The sequence below is a fragment of the Phodopus roborovskii genome, unplaced genomic scaffold (assembly GCF_943737965.1).
Source record: "Phodopus roborovskii unplaced genomic scaffold, PHOROB, whole genome shotgun sequence".
NCBI lineage: Eukaryota > Metazoa > Chordata > Mammalia > Rodentia > Cricetidae > Phodopus > Phodopus roborovskii.
In genome coordinates this window covers 6,623,203-6,642,904 of record NW_026126407.1, presented here as the reverse complement: position 1 = coordinate 6,642,904, position 19,702 = coordinate 6,623,203, and the positions used below count along the sequence as shown (strand labels likewise).

Sequence of the window (19,702 nt, the reverse complement as noted above, 5' to 3'; positions counted from 1 at the left end):
CATTCAGTATAACAACTATTTATTTCAAGGTATGCCAGTAACATACATATACTGCCAGTAGTTGAAAGGCCAGCCTTGGTTATAAGTTCAAGGTCAGCCTGGACCCCTTAGTGACTGAGATTCTGTCTTAAAAACAAAACAAAATAAAACCACTACCAAAACCCCAAAACAATAAATCTGTCTAAAACAACCCAACTATTTATGTAGCATTTACATCACACGGGGCATTATGCATACTCCAGAGATATTTAGTGTCAACGAGAGGATGTGCTTAGATTATTTACATACACTGCCATTTTATAGAAGGGACAGAGCATCTGCATGGGGTGTGTGTGGTCCTGGAATCAGTCTCTTGTGGAGACTGACAGCTTCTAAACATATAAACACCAGGCCTCACTGCAGAATTACAGAGCTAAGCCTCCAGACATCTGCATTTTTCAAAGGGCCCCAGGGGACTCTAATGCATTCCCCAGGTGAGGAACAGGCTGTCTGTACAGAACACACTGTATTCAGTCCTCATCAAGAAGACATTTAACACAACTCCTACTGACATCTATCTGATGGCTCCTCAGTGATTACCGACAGTGTAAATACATCAAGGAAGAAACCTTGCTGGCTGTGACCACTGACTGGGAGAAACAGCAGCTTGACATCTCAATGCCATCATAGAGATGGCTGGAAAACCAGCCTCTCATGAATGAACCAAAAAGAGAAGTGTAATAAGGTGTGTGAATATGGTGATATGTGGAGGAACCCACTGGCTTCGCCTAGGTGGGTGGCAGGTGGCTGAAATGGCTGTGCTGTTTGGAGACAGCCTGATGCCTTCTATCCAAAATATGGACAGGCCACAGAACTACCAGGCCCACAGAGCAGCCAGAGGAGTGCCACCACTGAGCACCAGAGAGCTGCGCTTGTCTAAGTTATGATGGATGCATCTTGACCAGGGGCGACACACCTTTTTCTTGCCAATCGTTTTCTTTCTGTTTAGAATTTCAAAATGCTCAATACATGAGTTACACTGACTAGCAAGAAGAGTTTAGAAGCTGATGAAGAAATGAGGCCCTAGGGCTGGGGGTAGTTTGGTGGTCAAAAGAACAAAAAAGAAAAGAGAAAGAGAAGAGACACAGGGCCCAGGACCAAGCTGAGCATTATGGGTAGCCAGCAATAACCAGATGAGTTTTTTTTTTTTTTTTTTTTTTTTTTTTTTGTTTGTTTTTTTACTGTGGTGGGGATGGAAGGAATGGCACTGGGATTGATTCAAGGACCCAGACTTTACTGTCACTAAAGGTGGTCACACTGAGGTAGTGGTCATGTAATCGAGCCTTGGTTTCAAATAAGCCGAGAGCAGGGTGATGCCTACCCTGGTAAGGTGCCCATTCCCTGGAGATGGGGTGATTGTCCCCTGCAGAGCTTCATTTCAAGAGCTGGTAGCAGGCAGCATGGGCAGAACAGGGTTGGGCTATGCTCTGGGCTGTTGTAGGGTCTGAGCCTGGGGTGCAAACTCAGTACTTACATTCCTAGGTGGCTTTTCTCGGTAGTAGTATGGACGTACCAATGTGGTGTCACGTACGGCCACCATGTTTCAGGGACTCTGGAAAGTACTCTAGACTTGAATGTATCAGGGAGTGGAAAGACAGGCGGGCAGACTTACGTGCCTTCCTTCCCACAGCCTCTGCCAAGAAAGCCAGAGAAAGCCCTTCCTTCCAAGGGAACTTCAGAAGATAGTCTTCTTAGAAGACTGTCCCCTCCCTAGGATCCAGGAGCAAAGTGAAGTGGACTGCACAATGTGTTCAAGTGAGCACGGAGAGTACCCCTCTAGGTCTGCCTCCACAGCTGCTCAGGAGCCAGCCACCGGCAAGACACCTGCTGCCCAGGCTGGGCACTCCAGCACTCATAGTCTGCCCCCTCAATGTGCAATAGAAGCACTGGGCATCTCGCTTCTGGGGAGTACATAGATGTGGGAGAACATGGGGATAATTTGGCCAAGTCATGGAAGACAGTGGATTAAGTCCTAGAAAGCAGCAATTAACATTGGACATGCCAATCCTTGCAGGGTCCTGACAAAGAGAGGCCAGTACCCCACTCTGTCATCTTCCACTTGGTCCACTCAGGCCCCAAGTCAATTCCAAAGACAAGTAGGGGAAAGTCACCCCTGGTTGCAGAGGCCTTGACCTCAAATACAGAGGGAGGAAATGGAGAGATCCAGGCTTCCTCAGACAAGCTGCAGGTACAGACTGGTAGGGCCCAGAGCTGGTGTGTGTGTGTGTGTGTGTGTGTGTGTGTGTGTGTGTGTGTGTGTGTGTGTGTGTGTGTGTGTGTGCAGTGCTACATGGTGAGGTGACGGGAGTCAGTGACAATTCAACCATCATAGGCAGCCTGGAGATAGGAGTGAACCACATGGACCTTTCACCCAATGCCGCCCCGGCTTCAGGAATGGGAAATAATCTAAAAATGCCTTTTTATAACCCAGTTTCATTCAGAATAAGACCGGGTATGGGAGAGAGATTTTAATAACCATAAACCCCAGAGGTCTCAAGGCAGAGGACCTAGAGTCCTGAGAGAGTTTCCAGAAAGTAGTTGCTCAGGGTCCCTGGCAGTGTCTGTATATACCTTACAGTCTCTTTTTAATCAGTTTCTCAAGTTTTCGGATGCGGGATGATTCCTGCTCTGGTGTTGGAGCCATGAGGGACAGTGTGCTGGAACTTTCTGTCCCTGAGGGTGGGGCAGGGAGCCTCTGCCTAAAAAGTTCCAGCATGCTGCTCTGCTCGCTCCTCTTCAGCCCCTGAGAAGAAAGGGAGAGAAGGGTGGTCAGGGGGTGGCCCCACAATGGATGGCAGGGGAGGAAGCACACCTTGGTCCTGCAGTTTGCCCAGCCTGGGCTCTGCTGGGCTAACTGCATAATGGCTAGAACCCAAGGACCTGGACTTCTTCAAGGCAATTACTGGTCCTAGATAGCACACTGGAAGATAAAACGGAGGAAGGAAAAGGGGGTAAAAAGGTAGGAGAGAAAGAAGGGTGGGAAAGAGAAGAGAGAAACAAAGCAGAGGGAAGGGCAATCCTGCTCTTCTTTGCACTGCTCCACTCCATCCTCCATGGGGCAGTGGCCCTCCCTTGGGCAGGGTGGTCCTCAGGATGCTGCAGTCTGTATGGCCAGGATCGGCCTCCAGGAAAGGGTCTCTGCAATCTGGGAGGCAGGGTGAGGCCAGAAACCTGTATTCTATATCCATATTCCATTCCTTAGGGTGGATGGAATGTACATAACGAGAGAGCTTACCTTCATGTCCAGTATTTTCTGGAAGGTTTCTGTGTTGCAATCCGTAAGGAGTTTGATGTAGTTGTCAACAAATACTACCAACGGTTCATGAGGGGCCATTACTACCTATCAACAGAGGAGACAAGAGTAGGTCCTTAGGAGCCCTTAGGCTAGAGGGCAGGCTCAGCTTTCCTTACTTGCCAGCTCCAACCCCATGTTCGGAAATGCTCTGAGGCTCATTTCAACTTGATGTTCAATTACAGCAGTATCCCCAAGAGTGGCGGAGTCACCATTATTGCCCAGACTGCTTTTTAACATATGGATCCCTGGCCCCGTACACCTGAGGCTCCTAATTCCACCAGGAGGCATGGAAGAGACCATCTGCTGGGGGATTTCATGGATGGTGGGGGTCTCCACTCCTTCCATCTGTTACTGAGAGGTGGAAGAAGCAGAAGGAGTGGGTGCCCATACATGTTCTCAGAAACAAAAATCCCAAACTGGCCTTCCTCTTTGGAAGACCTGAAACCTGGAACTTCATTTTGCCACATTCACTTAACCACCAACTAATATGCAGACAGATGGCATCACCATCCTCAGGTTCGTTTCATTTGGTTTTGGAATATGCTGATTTTTCTTCCTTAGTGGGCTGATTTTGTTTTGAATTCCTGAGAATGTACCAGAAAGTGGCAAGGAGCAGTTCCTTCAAAAGTCCTTTGCAGAGATTTCCCAAAATGCATCTCTCCTCCCTTGAGCAAGCTAGCTGGGGAGGACAGCCATGAGGCTGTTTGTAGTTTTCTCAGACACAGGATGTAGGTTTCCCAGGACCCTCATGTGGTTCAGATCCTGAGATCTGTAGCCAGGCCAGTCCCCTGCAGCCTTATTCTCCTGCCATTATTTGAGTCACTCTGGGAAATGGGCCAGAAGAGTCCGAAGGTGCTGGGTTCTCAGCTCTCCTGAGAACAGAGCCTTTGCTTCCCAGCTGCCAGCCTTTTGTGACAGGCCCAGGTGGAGATCAGAGGCAGGCATCGCTCGACCAGTGCACCAAGTCCAATCACTTATCCAACGAGGCTTTAAAAAGCCCATTTGCCAATTAGATTCAGTTACTACAACATCTGTTCAAAGTTCATGTAAAGGTGCCAAACATGGAAAGCCAAAGGCTTCTGGGGAAGGGAGTGACAGCTGGGCCTAAAATTCCTGCTGAGAGGCAAGGGATCCCTGAGCTTCTCTCCTGATTTGCACCTGACGCTCAGCTAGTAGAGCTTATTAAACAGAACTCACCTGTCAGAAAGGATTTCGGATCCCCAGGTAACTGTGCACTGATTTTCAACATCATAGAATGTGGACAATCTTGGGGCCCGAGGGGACAGGGCAGATGCTGTGTTTGCAAAACCCAAACTCCCTGGAACAAGAGATCTAAGACAGGACCAGCCCCTTGAACAGAGTTCTCTGAGAAGACACACCTTGAGGATCATTTCAGCCCGGGTCATGCCTTTCACGACAATCTTAGTGTAACTGGCAGGTGCCTTCCTCACCACCTGTGAGCCGATGGATGGGAGATCAAGCAGGACCATCTTCAGAGAGTGGGTGTCCAGCAGCAGCTGCAGACCAAGCAGAGCGTTATAGCCACTCTATGCAACAAGTATGTCCACACTGAGCATGTGTGTGCTACTCACTGTACACACGATCCCTTCCCATTACAGAAAATTTTGAAAACAGAACTTTAAAGGAAAAACAATAAAGTTTCCACTATCCAGGAAAAGCTACTTCAAGAAACTACAGTGAAATGTGGGTATAGTTCCTGCTAGCCAGTGTGTGTGGATGAAAACCTAGGTGGAATCATACTGAGTGTATGTCTGGCTTCACTCCCTGCTTTTTCTAGTAGACACACAAAGGGTTTGCATTTATTTCCCATCATGACAGTCTTTGAAAAATTACATTTTTTAATGGCTATGCAATACAGGCTATATTGTTTGAGTTACAGTAGCATTCTTCCATTTAATTCGTTCCCAAGATTTTTGTCATTAGTAACAGAGGCTGAGGGGCTGGAGAGACAGCTCAGCGGTAAACTGGTTTGGTTCCCAGCACCCACAAGGTGTCTCATAGCCATTTGTAACTCCAGTTCAAGGGGATCCTATGCCCTAGGCATGCACATGGCACACATGCATAAATACTGACAAAACATTCACTCACATTAGAGAAAAATAAAAAGTAAAACAGTAACAAAGCCCCAAAACCAGACAGCCTCATTATGGGTTTTAGCCTCATCAGCGTCGTCTCCCTAGGGGGCAGTCTATGGAACAGGCCAAAGCATAAGGTTATTTCCAAGGTTCCCAGGACATGTCTGAACCTTTTTCTACCTAGAATACACCTGTTTACAAAGCTACCAGCATCACAGGACTCGAAGACTGCACCCTCATCCAGCACAGAAAAACTCACAAAAATCTTACTTATTCATGAGGCAAAAAGTGGTAACTTGTTATTGCTTATTTAGAATGTCTCTAGATGCTGTCTGATGACATTTTAACCATATTTAATCATAGCTTGGCAACATCCACTTTTTTATTTGTTCTGGTCTTCTTGAATGCCAATCACCTCCTTACTAATGTCTAGAAATGACACTAGAAGCCTCCTCACATCATCTCTCTGAGGGTCCATCCTTGATGAGCTCATTGTTCCCAATTTTATAGAGGAGAACATCAGTGCTGGGGGGATGGTTAATAAAAAGCCACACATAGTTAGGATGGCTTGATTAGATGCCTCTACCAGGCATCTGATAACCAGTGGCAGGGAAATGCCCGAGGCCACGGGCTGGGGTCCAGCCCAGTGCAAGAGCACTTACTCAGCATGGGATTGAGTTTGATCCCAAGCACTGCAAAAGGTGACTGAAAAAAAGTGCCAAGAATGAAATGGCCAAAGTCAGAAAGGTATATATCTTCATCTGTTCAAATGGTTTAAGAGAATAGAGTCACTTCCAGCCTCAATAAGATGGAGTCAGTACTGGGATGACAACCCCCGCCCCCACCACTACCGCTAAACTCCGATGGTAGTAGTCAAGACATTTAGGACAAGGTTTGATGACCTGTTAGACAGCCTTTCAGAATTATAGTTAGTTGGCCAGGAGTGAGATTTAAGGTTCTGACACTCTGTGCCCTCTAGTTTCCCTTGGACTTTGGATGGGAGAATTAATAACTAAAGACAAACTAGCTACCGAGAGATACAATCAGCTTAATGGTTATAGTGATTATGATTTTGACAATGCTACAAGGATTTGGGAAATGCTAATGCTTAGTTCAGATAACCAAGACATATTACTTTCCACGAGTGGCAAAGAAAGCTACCGTAACAACAGGAATCTGTGTATAATGTATGTGCGTGCATGGGCTTGTGCATGCCATGGCATGTGTGTGGAGGTGAGAAGACAACCTTCCACCTTGTTTGGAAGCAGGGTCTCTCAGTTCTGGCTACTGCATTGTGTATCTGGTGCCAGGCTAACTGCCTTGAATCCCGGGGATCATCCTCTCTTGACCTCCTCTCCTGCCTTAGGAATGCTAGGATTAGAGATGTCCACTACCATGCCTAGCTTTATGTGTGTTTTGGCTATTTCAACTCAGGTCCTTTATGCTTGGGGGTAAGTGCTTTTGTCCTCTGAGCCATCTCCCCAGCCACCAGATCCTAAACTTCCTGAGTCACTCAACTGCCTGTGGGGCAGCACAGTAATCGTATTACACTTGTTTTTAGAAGGCGATTGGAAGTCGTGCACATTCATATTCACATGACTGTGTGTGTGTGAGGAGGCCAGAGATCAATCTTAGATGTCTTCTTGTTCTCCACCTTATCTGAGAGGATCTCTCACTGAACCTAGAGCTCACTAATTGGCTGGGCTGGTTGTATTCCCAACCCTAGTACTGGGGCTAAAGGCATGCTGGCTTTCTATGTGGGTTCTGTAGATCCCAACTCAGGTTCAAGGTGAATTCATACCACCACAGTGTTTAGTTTTTGGAAAAGCCATGCATTCGGAGAAGTATGTTCAACATCTGAGAGAATGGCACAGACTGCCAAGGCCCACATCATACATAGCCCAGAGTTACATACTCCCCAGAGTGCCATAGGATTTACATTGCTGCCCACACACCTCTAAAGAACAACTATGCTGGAGCCAAGCCCTGTGGTGCGCACCCTACAGCCCCAGCAACTTGGGAAGCTATTGTGGACTCAGGAGTTCAAGGCTACCCTGGGTAACATATCATGATCCTGTCTCAAAGAAAAAGAGTTTATGTGTAATTCCACATGGATTAGAATCTAGGAAATGAAAAAGAAAAGTTAAAAACACTTTTTTGAGTCCACTGGACTAGAACTCACTGTAGGGTCAGGCTGGCTTCAAACTTACTTAAATTTGCCTGACTCTGCCTCCCAAGTGCTGGGATTAGAGGCATTTGCCATCATGGCTAAAGATTGAGCTCTCTCTCTCTCTCTCTCTCTCTCTCTCTCTCTCTCTCTGTGTGTGTGTGTGTGTGTGTGTGTGTGTGTGTGAATGTGTGTATGTACGTGTACGCCCAAATGCACCCATGAAGGTCAGGGAAACATCAGGTTCTCTGAAGCTAGGGTTACAGGTGATTGTGAGCTGCCTGACATGGGTGTCATAAGCCCAGTCCTCTGGCGTGTGCTCTGAACTGTAGAGCCACTTCTAACAGCCCAAGACTTTCAAAATTTTAGTAGAAAACACAGAAACTGCTTTTATTGCTTGTGGGTAGAAAAGAATGCCAAATATGAAAAAGATTGAAAAATATATTTTTCTAAGTTAAGTTACATGAGACTTACAGTAAAACACAGATCCAAACCAGCCACAGGCTGGCGCTGTACTGAGACAGGAACGAGACACAGGCCATATAAAGACTCCCATGGAGTAAGAAGATGACCAGGGCTGGGTGTAGTTTAGTGCAGCGTATCTGCTGATCATGCACTCGGCCCTGGGTTCTAACACCAGCATCATGCACACAAAAGGTGCCGATTAAGAGCTCGTGGGAGATAGACAGAATTAGCTTCAGCCCAGGACAGCACTGGGGCTACACAGAGAGACTGTTTTTAAAACAAACATACAAACAAAACAACAAATATGTAACTTATGTCACAGGAAGAAATCCTGGGCTGTTATGTTCTTAATTTTTTGGTTGCTCTGACCAAATTCCTAAACTTAAGGGACAGAAGATTTATTTTGATGGTCAGTCCTGGAGTGGTCAGTCTAAGCTGCTTGGCCTCATGTGTTTCAACAGAACATTATAGTGGCAGCAGTGTGTAGCGGGGAGTTTCTTTACCTCATTGCAGAGAAGAAGCAGAGAAACCATAGCAAGATATACTTTTCAATGACATGCCCTGAGTGATGTACTTCTAGAACCTTTCAAAACAGTGTGTCCAGCTTGGAACTAGGAAGCATTTAACACATAAGCCAAAGGTGACTTCCATATTCAATTCATAACACTTGTGTTGGAAAGAACTTCCCTTTACCCCTTCTTTGCAAAAGCAAGGACTGGAAACAGCTCAGTGTCCATAAAAACAGGAATGAATAAACAAATGCTGGCATATTTATGCAATGGGAAATGATACCGAAGCCAAAATGAGTGAACACAAATGACATATATCAACACAAATAAATCTCAAAAAAATGTTAAGTAGGGAGAAAAGGCAAGAGAGGAAATGACATGTATAGTACAATTTATATAAAGCTTAGAAATAAGCAAAAATAATTCATGTATCATTTGAGGATATACACATGTATGGAACACCCAAATACATATGGCGAGCTAGAAACCTAAATCAGAATAGTGTTCACTTCTGGGCATGGGGAAGGGGAGAGGGAAGGATGGAAAGCCACAGGGGCATCAGTGAAAATTGTAATAACCTACTTTAAACTTGCAGAGGTGTAGAGCAACTGTGGGAACAGGGTACAAATTTCACTGACGGTGACTGGTCGCCGTTCTCATTTATTAACAGGAAATCAACCTTTTTTGTGCCTTTCTTTCTTCTTTAAGCGTGTCTTTTAAGGCCTGGTAAAAATTCGACTTCATCTACCATGTAGTAATTATAAGAGCCTGGTCTATCAAAATCAAAACCATTTAGCATTTATCTGTTGGATAGAAAATCTGTTTCAAATATCTGGGGATATTGGCTACTTTTTCTAGTTCCCAGAGACATAGTATATGCATATGAACCATATATAATTTTCTAGTGGATTCTGTATCTTAAAGAGATGTGACATGCTCATCCTCTGACTAGTCACAAGAAAATCCCATCTTGCTAGCCAGCTGAGGAGTTGGGAACCTCACTCTTGCTATTACAAGGAGCAGTGTGATCAGGAAAGATGAGAACTGGTGTTACAGGAAGACAAAAGGCCCAATGATCACCACTATCTGCTTGCTTCATTTTGAAAACTGATTACAGTCCAATCTCTTCAGCATGAGGCACCGGGTAAGAAGTGGCCACCACTGAATTTACTTGCACCTCGGAGATAATTTGGGAGGCCTGCAGACTGGCCAAGTAGCTATTCCTGGGAAGGATCAGTATCAAGTAAACTTTCAGAAGGAGATTCCCCTCTTCCTTATGGATTGACTGACTGATTGAGGCAAGACCTTACTTACTTTGTAGCCTAGGCTGGCTGGAACTCCCTGCAAAAACAAACTGGCCTCAAGCTCTCCATTTTTTCACCTTAGCCTCCTGAATGCTGGGGCTGTAGGCCTGTGTCACCAGGCCTGGCTAAAAGGGCCCCTTATTGTAGGACAGTTTCTTCTCTAGAGTGCTTGTACAGTTTTTGGTAAGATTTGTTTCAAGGTAGTCAGTGTTTTATGGTGCTACTGGAAATGGGTTGTTTTCTTGAGCTAGGTTCCTGGTCTGCTGCCTAGGCTAACACTAGATTTGTGAATATCCTGTCTGAATATACCCAACTAACTGGAATTATAGGTGCATACTATCACACTCAACTACAAATGGTTTCATTTGAAAAATTCATTTCCAAGGGCTGGAGAGATGACCCAGTGGTTAGGATTACTTATTGCTCTTGCAGAGGACCTGGGTTCAATTCCCAGCACCTACATGGTAGCATATAACCATCTGTAACTCCAGTTCCAGGAGATCAAATATCCCTTTCTGGCTTCTGTGGGCACCAGGCATGCATGTGGTCCCAACATGTAAGTGAAACACCATACAGATAAAATAATTAAAATAAAAAATTATTTCATTGACTGATTATCGATTATTTTAACAAATACATTTATTTGATGGTGTTGGCAACTGAACTATGGGTCTGGCAAGTGCTTACATGCCCTCCCACTAAGTCCATCCCCATACTCTAGAAACACATTCTAAGTGGACCTTCCTAAGTTTAGGTAATCTTTTGTTTTTTGAGACAGGGTTTCTCTATGTAGTTAGTACTGGCTGTCCTGGCACTCACTACTTAACCAAGCCAGCCTCACTCAAACTCACAGGGATGCACTGGTCTCTGTCTCCTGAAAGCTGGGATTAAAGATGTGTACCATCATATCTGGCAAAGATTCACTCTCTCTCTCTCTCTCTCTCTCTCTCTCTCTGTGTGTGTGTGTGTGTGAGTGTGTGTGTGTGTGTGTGTGTGTGTGAGATGTGAACAGGCAATAAGGAGTAGGAATAGAGATACCAGATATCTTATTTGTGATGTGGGGGGATTTCCGTATCTGGCCATTGTGTTTGATGTTGGCTGTAATCTTTTCCCTTAATTGATTCATGGCCAATGCTGCTCAGTCTTCTCACTTTGTGCTGTGAGCTGTGAGGACTCCTTGGGGTGTAGCAGGGATTTCCTCTTAGCCGTATGTAGCACATACGGAGGTCTTTATGACAGAGTGACAGGGGAGGGTGGCACTCTCTGTAGGAAAGATGGGTCAGAGCTTGCTAAGGAGGTGGAAATGAGTGGGAAGGAGGAGCGGCTCTTCAGAAACATGGTGTGCTGCACAGACGGGCAAAAGCCAGTGACTTGGGCAGGAACACCCATGTGTATACAAGAGTTGCCGGAGAACACTCAGCTGTCTTGAATACAAATCTGCAATCAGTAAACCAGGAAGTAGGAGCCTGGGGTGCAGTTCAGTGGTAGAGTGCTTGCCTTACATGTGTGAGGCTCTGGTTCATGGTTGTTAAAATCTCGTCCACGAGATGTATTTCAAACATATATGGGTAACAGATTGGTATCATGAGACTGTCAGGACCCAGGACTGGGATTCCACAACCCCAACATTGGCCACCATTCATTTACTGCTCCATTCCAGTGGCACTGGACAAGGGACATCTCTGCTTTCCACCCCACAATGCAGATGTTTTTGGTTGCCACACTTGACCTTGTCATTTGCCTCTAGGGGGCAGAAGTGGTGAACGCTGTGTAAGCTCCACAGCAAAAGCTTGTGGGGCCAGGATGTCAGCAGTGCAGGCTAAGAAATCCCACCAGACCACGCTCACCCCCCAGGCACTGACTCTTTTCTTTCCCTTTCTAAGACAAAATGTGCATACCCTGAAATGTACAATACTTAAAAATATGCATTTATTAACATGTTAATGATTCTTTTTCATTTATTTACTTTTGGTTTTTTGAGACAGAGTTTCTTTTTGTAGCCCTGTCTATCCTAGAACTCACTCTGTAGACCAGGCTGACCTTGAACTCACAGAGATCTGCCTGCCTCTGCCTCCTGAGTGTTGGGATTAAAGACATGTGCCACCACTGCCCAGCTTCCTAATATAGTTCTTAACTGTAATTTTGACTAATGTTTATAACATGTAACATTTACCTTTCAAAAACTCTGAGATGGCATCTTTATCTTGCACATCCCAAGCTGGCCTCAGACTTACTACTCAGTCAAGGATAACCTTGAACTCTGAGAATTTGCTACCGTGCATGAGTAATCATATTTTAAATACCTTTTAATCACATTCAACAATTACCCTATTTTTACTTTGAAACAGTTTAATTTACTATTAAATAATACATTTTACCATTTATTTAATTATCTGAACAGGGTCTCACTTGTATATCTCTGGTTGTCCTGTAACTCACTATGTAGTTCAGGCTGGCCTTGAACTCAGAGATCTGTCTGCCCCTATCTCTCCAGTGCTGGAATTAAGGTGTGTACCACCATGCCTTTTGGAAAGGCATTTTGGAAAAGTCTTTGTTTATTTTCTGTGAATGTGAGCACCTGAGTGTGTGTACATGCACCACATGCACACAAGACCTCTCAGAGTTCAGAGGCATCTGACCCTCTGCATCTGTGTTACAGAGGTTGTGAGTTGCCCTGCAGGCACTAGGAACTGAAACTGCAATAGCAGTAAGTGCTCTTAACCACTGATGTGTCTTTTTAATCCCCTTCCCTTTTAACAAAGAAGCCCTACAGTCTAAAGGTTACATAGAAAAGGTATACCCAAGAACAACCATCTCACTTTCTCACTTTTCCAACTGTGATGATACACACCACACCATGGTAATAGTCATGAGTGTACTTTCTCATCTGCTTTAATGTTGGGCATGGTGGCACACACTTTTAATCCCAGCATTCAGCAGGCAGAGGCAGAAGCAGATGGATCTCTGTGAGTTTGAGGCTAGCCACGGCTACATATGAGAGCCTGTCTCAACAACAACAAGGCCCTGCATACCCCCAATTGCTTTAAACGTTTTTTATCCAGATGGTTTTGAACTAGAAGAGTCTAAAAGCCAATGTGATAAAAATGTAGTATTTTTAAACACATATAATAAGTTATTGAACCTTAAAAGGAAGGAATTTCTGATGACATTAGGCTAGGTCAAAGAAGCCAGACATAAAAGACAAATGCAAACTTATTTGATATTTAAAGAACAGTCAAATTCAGAGACAGACACTAACATGTGACCTGGGGGGGGGGCTTTAGCGGGAAGCAACACTTAGATGGGTGCAGAGGTTTGCTTCAGAAATGGCGGCCATGACAGCTTCACAGCAATGCCCCTACTTAATGCCAATGAGCTGTATACTAGAAGATGGATAATTATGTTATGTGCAATTTAAAAATATTCCTATGGTACATATCCAGAAATATTCTTTTTTTATGGTGCTAAGGATTGAACCCAGAATCTTGTATATACGAAGCATGTACTTTAGCATTAAGCCATCTTCCTGCCCCACTGATATAATATATAAAGACAACACAAAGCAAACTGGGCATAGTGGTAGTGCTTGCTTGGCATCTCGTCATCCAGCAGGCTGAGCCAGGAGATTTGTGAAGTTTTTTGTTTGTTTTTGTTTTTCAAGATGAGGTTTCTCTGTATAACCCTGGCTGTCCTGGAACTTGCTCTGTAGACCAGTCTGGCCTCTATCTCTCAGAGATCCTCTTAAGGCCTGCCCCACCCCTACCCCCAGCAAGGTTTGTGAACTTGAAGACAGCCTGGACTACACAGTAGGGCACTGTAACAAAACCAAACAAAACAAATGAAGGAAGAAAATACACAAAGGAAAAAAGCAACTTGACAAAAATGAAGTTTGGAGCAATAGGAAAGGTCTGGAAGGCACTGGAGAGTGCCTGGGCCAGTACTCTTATTTAAACAGAACCCTGAGCACAGAGTAGGCAGGCACTGTTTGTGAACAAGGGGCCAACAACAGCATAGCAAGGACTGGGCTGTGAGTCTTTTCCCAACAGCACACTGTGCTGTTTTCTCTAGGGTAAGTTTAGGCAAATGGATTTTATTTCTGCTGTGTGTGTTCAGTCATAGATGACCTCAGTTGTAAGACTAATTAATGACCCTGCAAATCCCACAAGGTCCTCTGAAAAATCACAAACTAGCAAGGAGTATTTATTACAATACAGGAACGGTTCAATTCCATCTGCCCTTGCAAATGCTCGAGAGGACCCTAGGGTCCTGAGATAAATAACTCACTGTATGTACTAATCAAGATGGGAATAAAGAGCAGAAAGAGCCTCCTTTTTATTTTTCACATCAGTATTCAAGCCTAACCTCAACTCAGCACCGAGCACCTTTTGGCAGAAGAGGCACAGTTGAGATGAGGAACAGCCGTAGCTTTGAATTCTACAGCTTTAGTTAAAGCTTGGGTCAGTGCCATGACTCAAGGCAGGGTGTGGGTCTGTCAGATTGTGTTTGTACCTATAAGCAGCTCTCTATTAATTTCCTTTTAAAACCTGATTTTATTATATTATTCTGTGTGAGTGGAGAGAGAGAGAGAGAGAGAGAGAGAGAGAGAGAGAGAGAGAGAGAAAGAACACCAGCCAGCCAGCCAGTCAGCCCACAGAGACCAGAAGAGCTCATCAGATTCATGGAGCTAGAATATCAGGAGGTTGTGAACTGAACTTGAGTCCTCTATTCAAGCAGCCACTGCTCTCACCTGCTGGGACATTTCTCCAGCTCCTTTGTTAACTTCTTGATTCCTTGGACCCTGCTGCCTAAGTGAACAGGCCTCTAGCTACAGCATGGCTTAGATTTCAGAGTTCAGATGCCAGGGCTACCCCTATCCACATGAACCTGAACTATAAACAGGTACCATTCAAGGACCACACTGCCCTCATTCCCCCTTGAAGCCTCCACAAAGCTGGGTCTATGGATAGCCTATTACTCACTCCTCTTTGCACAGAGTCTGAGAAGTAAACTTTAGTTCTAGGGCTCTTCCCTGGCGTCTAAAAGCAGATGTGAACATTGGTCAAATGGATTCTGTTCCTTAGATATAAGCCTGGGGTCTGAGCTAACCCTAGACCTTGTTAATGTTCCAGTCTGTTATTTGAGACAGGGTCTTACTACACAGCCCACACTGGTCTTCAATTCACAATCCTCCTGCCTCTGCTTCCTGAATGCTGGGGTGGCAGGCATCCCCTTACCCTCAACCAGCTAACATTATTTTATAAAAGAGAACATTTGAGGAAAACAGTCATGATATAGGATTTATGTGACAACATAAAAACTCTAATGGCTTTTAGACACTGTACTAGTCTTTGAGGCCTGAGCAAGGCTACAAAAACCCAGAACTGTGTTCCCATGAGTCAGCTTTGGATTCCAGGGGCTTGGTCAAGTCTGTAGACAGAAATGTAACTGAGAACTCTAAGGCTGCTCCCAGACACAGATCTTAATCACTCCATATCCTCTCAGATGGCACAGTGTAATGAGGTGAACAGAGTGAGCGCCTGGTAAACATGCACTAAAGAAACTGGAGCTGGTGTGTGAGGGCATTACTCTGCCACTTCCGATGGACAGAGTGAGATCTGTACCCTGAACATGCCAGGGTCAGGATTTCAGAACACTGACTGCTGCAGTCAGGCCCAGCTGCTGTCTGAGTCGTACAACCTCCCCGGGAGTTTTCCAAGACAACATTTTTGACTCTAGCTAGAGCCGGTCAGGCAGACAGCCGAGGGCAAGCACTGACTAGAAGTCTTTATGTGGGCTGCATGTGGAAGAAGTATTAGGGAAGATGAGCAATGAAACAGAAACAAGGTCATGTCCAGGTCTCAGGAAGCTTACAGTGAGCAGGGGCTGGTATTTAATGAGGGCTGGCTATGTGCCAGACAAGCATCTTACTTATGGGCACTGACTTTGATTTTTACTACTTTTATTTTATTTTATTTTATTTTGAGACAATGTCTAGCTGTGAAGCCCAGGTTGGTCTCAAATTTACAACCCTCCTACTTCAGCACCCCAAGTGCTGGGATCACTGGTGTGTTCCACCACACATGGCTCTCTGTTTCGTTTACTACTAACAGCTACTTGGTGAGGTGGCACCAAGCATTCCTATTTTAGAGACAAGGAAATGGAGGGCCTGCAAAGTAACTTGTTTACAAACAGATGCAATGTTGCAGGCAGAGGATTCAGCCTCCTCCCACATCATCCCAGAGCTCAGCACATGAGTGCTCACACTGTCCTGCACTTGTTAACAGAGAGGACAAAATCATACTGCACTTAGATTTGAGAGGAGCAGGCACTGGGGGCAGTGATATCAAGGAGCCATGAGGACAGGGATCTGAGCTGGGAAAGAGTTGAACCTCTACTGCATTGCCTCATATGGTAGAGAGCAGGTTCTATGGAAACGAATGACATAATCTTCTTACACGTGTCTAAGTGTTCACAGATAGAGGTCTAAAAAAGACTATTTTAGTCATTGAGTTGCTTTTGATTAGCCTATGAATAATTTATACCTTAAGTGGTATTTTCAGAGATTGGATGAATGAATACTTTTTTTTTTTTTTATTAAATCTTGTGTGTGCCTGTGTGTGTGTGTGTGTGTGTGTGTGTGTGTGTGTGTGCGCGCGCGCGCGCATGCATGTATCTGCTTATCTGTGTGGATGCCATGAGTGTGCAGTGCCTGTGGAGGACAGAAGAAGGCATCGGATCCCCCTGGAACTGGAGTTATAGATGGTTGTAAACTGACCAGTAAGAGTTCTGAGAGCAGAATCAAAAGTTTTTTGCAAGAGTAGGAATTGACCTTAACTGTTGAGTCATCTCTGTTCCCTTATTCCTGACATTTTATGTGGGTGATTTTTATAGAGATTAAACTAAGATCCATATCCTTACAAGGTGTGCTAATTATGTTTTGTTAATGTGACACAGAGTAGAGTTACCTGGGATTAGGGACCCTCAACTGAGGAACTGCCATCAGGCTGTCTTTGGGCACGTGTGTGGGGGTTTTCTTGAGCAGTGACTGATGTGAGAGGGTACAGACTGTTGTGGGTGGGGCCATTCCTGGACTGGTGGTTCTGAGTTACATAAGAGCCAGGCTGAGCAAGCCATGGACAGGAAGCCTCTACCTCAGTTCCTGCCATGAATTCCTGCCTCGGCTTCCCTTGGTGATGAGCTGCAACCTGTAAGTCAAACACACCTTTGCTTTCTCAAGTTTCCTTTGGTCAGTGTGTACCACAGAGCGATCTCTCTAGTTCCTGTTTTTATTTTCAAAATGAATCAGTGTTCCCTGAACTTAGGTGGGAGATGAAAAGAAGTGACTTTGGTATAGTATATAACTCAGTTCATCAGGGCTCAGGTGGCATGAACTAAGTTTTTGTTTCCTTAGGATGGGGTCTTGTTATATATTGTACATTGGCCTTGACTTCAAAATGCTACTGTTTAAGCCTCCTAAGTGCTGGAATTACAGGCATGTGCCATTACGCTCCAGCAGAGAATTCAGCAGAGGAGAGATGAGCACATCACATCACATCACAGGAACTTCCTGGGAAGGTGAGTTCAGGCTCCCCATGCTGGGCCCCTCAGGTGGCCTCTGTCCAGCCACACTCAGAGCCTCTACTGGACTTAGAACACTGCCCCTTGTGCCTCCTGGAAATCTGGAGCCTTCACTCTCATGCCCCTACGACAGTTTCCCCTAACTTTGTTTTGTGACCTTCTGCACACTTGACTGAGGTTGTGATTATCTACTTGAGCTGAGTCCCGTCTGGGCTACAATATGAGAACCTATCTCAAAATCAAAACAAGGAAGCAAAGAGTGGCCAGTCACGGTCTCTTCAGACTGTATCTACCCGAGCCCATGTGTTGGATCCATGACAAGGGCTGGAGGTGAGGGACACGCGTAACAAAGCTCACCTTACCTGCTCTGCTCCCACCATGCTGATTGGCTTGCACTTGAAGAGGTGGGTGATGAATTTGGGGATGAATGAGCTGTTGACATAAAAGTGACAAGTTATACTTGTTCTCCTTGAAGTAAAGAACTGCAGAAACTTTTTATTCATTTATTTATTTATTTTTGGTTTTTCGAGACAGGGTTTCTCTGTGTAGTTCTGGAACTTGCTCTGTAGACTGGGCTGCCTCTGCCTCCCGAGTGCTGGGATTGAAGGCCGCTAGTAGCAGAAACTTTTTAAGGCTCTATTCCCTTTCGTGAGAAAACTGAGAATCCAGGTGGACACTACCAACCCCTATGCCCCATGCACCGCCTACTCTTTCCTTCTAATTTTAGCTTTAGTTTTGGTTGGGAAGAGCAGTCTTGGGATTCTTGGGAAAGTTCACCCCATCTGAAGCTAGAGAGGTGAATTATTTTTGTTTGTGGTGCTGGGGATGACCCAGGTCTCAAGAATCCTACCACTGAGCTATACTCCAGTCCTACAGAGGCCAATACTACTGAGTTCAGCCAGTTCCACTGGGGACTGTCTGAGGTCCTAAGAGGGGGTAATTACTCCATACCAGTCTAATCACCTGGAGGGGAGGACCTCAGGGCAAGGCTGCTGTGAGACTCCCTCTTCCTGCTGAGGGCACTGTTGAGTTAGATAAAATACCTACACCTGTCATTCTACCATATTCTGAGGATGGGGCCAGTCTCAAAGATAGAATATCCAGGTCTTCATGAAACCACTGAAACCTCAAAGCAATTGCTTGTTTTAAAGAAGGGTTTATATATGTTTATTTTAGTGTCTGTGCATGCAAACACATGTGCACATTCCATGCAGGAGGGCAGGGTTTCTAAAGGCTGCCTGTCACTGTCTCCTCCTCCTTCCATGCTTCATCCAGGTCTGTGTCCTTCTCCTTCAGTCTTGCCACATCTTCTCCTGCACACTGTAATCACATTGATAGCTAAGGACTTCTGGGACAATTTCATGGAATCAAGATGTACTAGTTTAGTGGGTGAGAGAAGACATCTGTGATCCAAAATTCAGTTTCAACCGGGAGAGACACTGGTAAGTCATTAGGAAAGGATGCTGTTGGAGGCAATGCAGCCAGATGGACCAGCAATTGTGGAGCGGGGAAGGAAGCAATGGAAGAGGACCTAAAGTCCAGAGGTCACATACAGGAGTGCCTACTAATCCAGAGGGAGTGTGAACAAGACACTGTCTGGAAGGGGTTCTTGGCACTTAACCTGAGCCAAACAAGTAAGGCTAAACTTGGGACTCATCACACCTGCACATACAGCTTGTAATGGAAGCGACTTCACACTGGAGGATGTTGTGGCTGTGCCCTTGACCTTGCCCTGACTAGTCCATGTTGTAATGGAAGCTACTTCACACTGGAGGATGTTGTGGCTGTGCCCTTGACCTTGCCCTGACTAGTCCATGTTGGGTGAACAGGAGAAACATGGAATAATCCAGACACACATCTTTGGAGAATAAATCCCAGCAATGTAATGTGTCATTGCCAGCAAGATGGAAACGGTGGCTACTGCTCTGGGCTGAGGTTTTATAAGGGTGGGAGGGTATCAAGAGTTAAAGCACAAAACTTTCTAGGTCTTCAGTTAAATTTATCCAGATGTGGAGGCTGGGCACCCTATTCCCAGATCACTCAGAATGAACTTAGTAATAAAATTAAAAGGCGATGAGAGAATGTGAGGTTTACACTTGGATGGGCTGAGCAATGGACTCCTTATTCACGTTAACCTTAGCTCAATCGGACCCCTGGGTGCCCACAATGAAGATTTTAAGTCACAGTAGATTTTTACAGAGACACTTGTAGCAGTGGTTGCAGGGAATGTCACATGTGATTTATCAGCA

At 45.1% G+C, this 19,702-nt stretch overlaps 1 protein-coding gene across 2 annotated transcripts in view; it reads right to left on the bottom strand.

Moving 5' to 3' along the window:
* Positions 1 to 2,452: 2,452 nt before the first annotated feature.
* The window catches only part of Vps53 (VPS53 subunit of GARP complex), a 127,812-nt gene continuing 110,562 nt past the window's right edge, over positions 2,453 to 19,702 (bottom strand). Inside the window, exons 19-22 of one of the 2 annotated variants that reach the window (XM_051179978.1) lie at positions 17,816 to 17,885; positions 4,714 to 4,851; positions 3,275 to 3,379; positions 2,453 to 2,782 (exon numbers count right to left, since the gene is read on the bottom strand). In XM_051179978.1, coding sequence (XP_051035935.1) covers positions 2,612 to 2,782; positions 3,275 to 3,379; positions 4,714 to 4,851; positions 17,816 to 17,885 — 484 coding nt within the window. In that variant the 3' untranslated portion in view covers positions 2,453 to 2,611. Of the gene's footprint in view, positions 2,783 to 3,274; positions 3,380 to 4,713; positions 4,852 to 17,810; positions 17,886 to 19,702 lie in introns of those variants that run through there. The other variant, XR_007834245.1, reaches the window with a different exon arrangement.